The sequence below is a fragment of the Pyxicephalus adspersus genome, chromosome 4, assembly GCF_032062135.1.
Source record: "Pyxicephalus adspersus chromosome 4, UCB_Pads_2.0, whole genome shotgun sequence".
In the NCBI taxonomy this organism is placed as follows: domain Eukaryota; kingdom Metazoa; phylum Chordata; class Amphibia; order Anura; family Pyxicephalidae; genus Pyxicephalus; species Pyxicephalus adspersus.
The window spans coordinates 21,779,836-21,784,835 of NC_092861.1; the positions used below are offsets into that span (position 1 = coordinate 21,779,836).

The window sequence follows — 5,000 nt, forward strand, 5'->3', positions numbered from 1 at the left end:
AAAAAAAATACATTTAAACAAACGAATAAAGGAAACATAATGAAAATTATGATTAAGAATTAAGGCGTTTCTTTTGGCATTGATACCAGGCAGAAACTTCTAAAGCTTTTTACAGACTATTAACCAATAAAGCAGACATCAAAATTTCTTAAAAGAAAAAAAAAATGATGTGAAAACTATTAGATTAGTTCAGACCCATGATTGACTAATTTTAGGTATGGGGGGCATGGATCAGACAGACAAATCTAAATATTGTCAGCAGGTTTTCTATGGACCAGATACGGCTCAGGATATCTGGATACTAAAGTCTTATGAAAGTCTAAAGTATTAAGAACAGTATGCAACTTGAAAATCAATTCTGATTGCCTGATATTTTTATTTTGTCATGAATAGTTTTATATTGTATTTAGAGATTTTTTTGTTGCTCTGCAAAAGAACATACTGTGCCATCAAAGTATTTTAAGAAGCACATTTGTAGGCAGAGCTGCCAACAGGCAACATGAAAACATTTCCCATTGGAGACCACGAAAAGTTCAAGAAACTTGGTAAAGTAGTAAAATACCTCGGGAACATCATCTTTGAAAGTCTCCGAGAAGGTAGTGTCTGGAGTCCGTCTCTGAGAGCTGGGTGGTTGGCTGCTGGAGCTATAGTGATCAGGGGTAACATTGCGATCAAAAGACACAATGCGTTCCACAGGCTCAGAGTGGTAAACATTTGGTGGAATGCCCACTGTGAAGCCATGGCTTTGGGATTCTGTCTTTATGGCATGGGTTGGCATCGATGTAATGGAAACTGTGGCAGTGGTGTCTGGGGAGCTCAGGTGTCCTCTTTTGTCTAGATGCCCATTAAGTGGGAGGACGAGATTAAAAGGCACATTGGTCTTTAGAACTTGGATTCGGTTGTCACCGGTGCAAATTAAGGACTGCTCATTCACCTGTGGCAGGCTATTCCTTTGGGAAAAAAAAAAAAGAAAAACAAATTTCATAAACCATTAGACTTCAAATTCCAAAGAAAGCATAGCATAAACTTTTTTTAATCAGTTCCACCACCACGTGTATACTTTAATATATAGATATACAGCCTGTTGCCCAGAGCCATTATGCTTTGCATATGTGCATGAATGTATGTTGGCCATGACAGCAAAGATAATTACCACTGCCTGCCTCTAAGCTAAAAGGATCATACAATTAGAAGTACTACATTTATAAATCAACACTTAAAAGTTTTCAATAACACAATACAAGCTCCATCACTCCCCTATTTAAATATATTTTAGGTTGCACTATAATTTGCACTTCCATTTAAAAATCTCCTAGACTGGTAAACATTGCAAAACATGCTAAAGCAACATAATCTTTGGGCTTCTTCAATGTCACATGCACAAGACAATCTGTAGTGCTAATACAAGTAAACCAAACCAAAAAAAAACAAAAACTTAATTTTACATAATTTAAATAATTCAAAGAATAACTGTTCAGTACAGGGTACTGCAATTTGTTCCAAATCTAGTTGAGGAAGTCTAAAGGAATAAAGGATAATAGCAGTAAACGTCTAAGTACATTGTGGGCCATTTGTGTTACCTGGACCATACCATTGTGGCCCGTTTGTGTTACCTGGACCATACCATCTAATAAGAATGGCTCCCACAAAGGCCTATCAGGGTTTAGCATTCTCAAATAAGTAACGTGGAGTCACCCATGCACAACACACACACACACACACACACACACACACACACACACACACACACACTACATACTTAGATTAACACCTCTTCATTACTAACCTTTTATTGTGTTCGGCATCTGAATGATCGTGGTCTTGCTTGTGGGTGGACATTCTTCTTTCTCTAGGAACCTAAAATAAAAAAAGCAGATTTGTTAACAGAAAGCCAGTGACGTGATCTTTATTAATGCATATTGTAAAGTATATTAGTATATTCTGCCTGGGAAGAAAGATACTTGAGTCTATCCCTATATTATACAATGAACTTTGTGATGCCAATAAGGAGTTCAATACCATTGAGGAATTACACATCTCATGCCTCAGACTAATGCCAAGAAACCATTGGCTTATTGCTGCTTGTTTCAGGCCACACACAGCTTTGTAAAGTAGATATATGGTGTGTTAGTATGATGATGAACAACAACAAATCAAATTCTTCAATATTTTAAATAGTTATAGAACATTAGTGTAGGCTCAACAACTCAACTAGGATTTTTCTACTTCTACTACTCTGCTTTCCTCCACCAATTTAAAAACGCTTAACCATTTAAGGCTACAAGAATATAGCAAATAAACAAACCTTATAGTAGTCATATAGGAGTCCAAGTGCTGCTGCACTGTCCTCATCACCATTGATGCTCATCATGGCCTTAGTGGCTGCTGTCAAGGGGTTTTCCAAGAAGGTCTTCCATGCCTCATCCTCGCTGGTGTATGATCGCCTCTGCTGATACATGGAATCATTCTGAAGCACCAACACAGGCCGCTTACTAAAAAAAGAAAAAAAGTTGGTGTCAGAATTTTAAATAAAAAATTCATAAGGATTTATTTTATAAAAATTCATAAGGATTTATTTTATAGATCTACAGTAGGAAACCAAATCTTTATTCATGATTGTAAAGCATTCCTGAAGTTTTGAAAGATCGCTAACATTATGCAATAGTTCTCTTCTCTGCACAATGCAGATTTTAGCAACATGTATCTTATGCCTGGAGAGGACATTTATTTTCCTATCCTGCATAAAGTTTTTAATAAAATTTAGTAGCTCTTCATAGCTTCCCATATAGAGGATTGCAGTCATTACAAATAAATACAACCAAAAAGAGTACAAAAATGATGCCAATCACAATTATGGCCAACTTCTCTGCTTTGTGGCTTTTATATTCAATAGGGAAATTGGTAGCAGGTCTTCCTTAGCCAACAGATGCATCAATCAGCACTTTGTTAGATACTTGGGTTTCACAGTCTAGCGAATTAAAACACTACTAAGTGGTCCATGTTCATAGCAAAGATTAAACAATGCGCTGGAAAAAGTATAGTTTTTTTTTTCTTTAAACAGAAAGCCCCTCTCACAGTTCATCATATATTGTATTTATGTTACTCGGGGTTTCAGGCTACTCCCCAAAACTTATTGTCAATGCTGTCAGTGCAGCGATTAAGGTGCAAGGGGGGTGGTATGTACTGACATGTGTCCTAGCAGGACATGCTTGTCCATCACAAAAATTGGATCACTACTGTTTTGATCTGCTGCTTATGAAAAGAATTTTAAGCCCATACAGACAGATCTACAATTCAGTATGCCGAGGCAAGAGATTTAGGACACGGCATTTGCTTAAAATGGTCCTTAAGAGAGGTTAATGACAAATGAGGCAGGTTAGGTTCTCAAAGATATTGTTGATATGTTTTTTTGTACAGGGGCTCCAGTATATTCCCATCATGTCCGAAAACACAACGGTAGGCGGATTGGCTTCTGTATAAATAGGCTCTGGATTGTGTGTGTATGATAGGATTGGTAGAAACATTATGCTACTTCTGGGTAGGCTTTTATAAACAGGTCTTATAAGTCTATGGAGCTTATCTAGCATTCTACAACCAATTTAGAAAAAAAAAAAAGGATCCTATGTTCTTGGTTACCCAAACAGTAAACATCCACATTTCACATGAATGCCTGTCGTGGACAGAAAATAGAAATAAACCACACAAGCGAAGACACAGGCACTGATAAAGGTCCAGCAGAGGTTGTAATTCTTCTTCCTGTACCCAAAATTGGTTATCTAAAAAAAAAGGTTATCTAGTGGTTCATTTCAAAAGACGATTTTGCTTACAGTTTGTACAATGGTAAGTTCACCTGTATGCATTTTATTTAGATTATATTGTCTTTTAGACCATTATTACTTTAGACTATTATTATTGAGGTCAAAGTCAGGAAAATCCAAAATTGTCCCCAGAACAAAAAAGGGAAAAATGTTCCCATTTGACACCTGTCAGACAGAAAAGCTTTCACCCTTAAATAATAATTTAAAATGTTTGGCTATAGAAACTTTAAAACTTTTTTCAGTTCATCTGAACCGAACAAAGTGTTGGTGCAACCAGTAAGAAGCACAGGTTAGGACATGGTACCAAGCAACTTTATAAACCAGACATTGCCCTGAACAAGAGATTGCAAGTGCTCCCGAAACAACAGGTGTTTGTGCAACAGACCCTCCCATCAGAACATTCAGTTGAAATGCATAAATGCCTCGGAGGTAATCTGCTGTCTTGAAAGGCGTACAGAAGACAGAATGATCATTTCAGAGCTGAACTCGGGCTATGGCTTGGCAGAAACTCCTTTCCCACATACACACAACGCTTGGATTATGAAATTTAAAGGACCAGCTAACTACATAATTCACCGATGACTAAATGTATTGTGCTAATAATCACCTGTAAAATGCAAATCCATTTTACCTACAATATAAAGGGATACAAGTCTTTATTTTCCTATAAAGAATTATAAATCTGTTGCAAAAGGAAGATGGTCTACAAAGCAATGATTCCCTTTTTTCCTACATAATCTTTAAAACTTTAATATTTTGTAACTTTGACTCTTGTATATTGTAATATTGAATTATTGTATAAATAAATATAAAAAAAAAGGCTGCTGTGTGCAAATTTCATGAAGTAGTACCAAGAAGCTGGACAACTCTGCACCAGTTTGTGGCATTCCTCTGGATTACTTTCTGTCCTCCTTAAATAAGAAACATTTATATTAATAATCAAAAAAATTCTAAGCCATTTAAATGCATCTGAACCTCTTGTTTATGTATAGAATTGAAATTGATGGAATAATTTAAAAAAAATACTGAAGCCATCAAGTCTTTCCAAAGTGTCTGAATATTAAAGGATGCTTAATGGTAAATTTATAATGTAAAAATATATTTTGTAATTAAATAAAAAATATTCACATATTTGTAGTAAAATATATATATATATATATATATATATATATATATATATAT

At 35.5% G+C, this 5,000-nt stretch overlaps 1 protein-coding gene across 1 annotated transcript in view; it reads right to left on the reverse strand.

Annotated features, from left to right (window-relative positions):
• Nucleotides 1-5,000, reverse strand: part of GRHL1 (grainyhead like transcription factor 1) — a gene marked incomplete in the record, with an annotated part of 18,738 nt that overhangs the window by 11,608 nt on the left and 2,130 nt on the right. Inside the window, 3 exon segments of the mRNA XM_072407542.1 lie at nucleotides 563-950; nucleotides 1,787-1,857; nucleotides 2,306-2,492. Of these exon segments, the coding sequence (XP_072263643.1) occupies nucleotides 563-950; nucleotides 1,787-1,857; nucleotides 2,306-2,492 (646 nt within the window).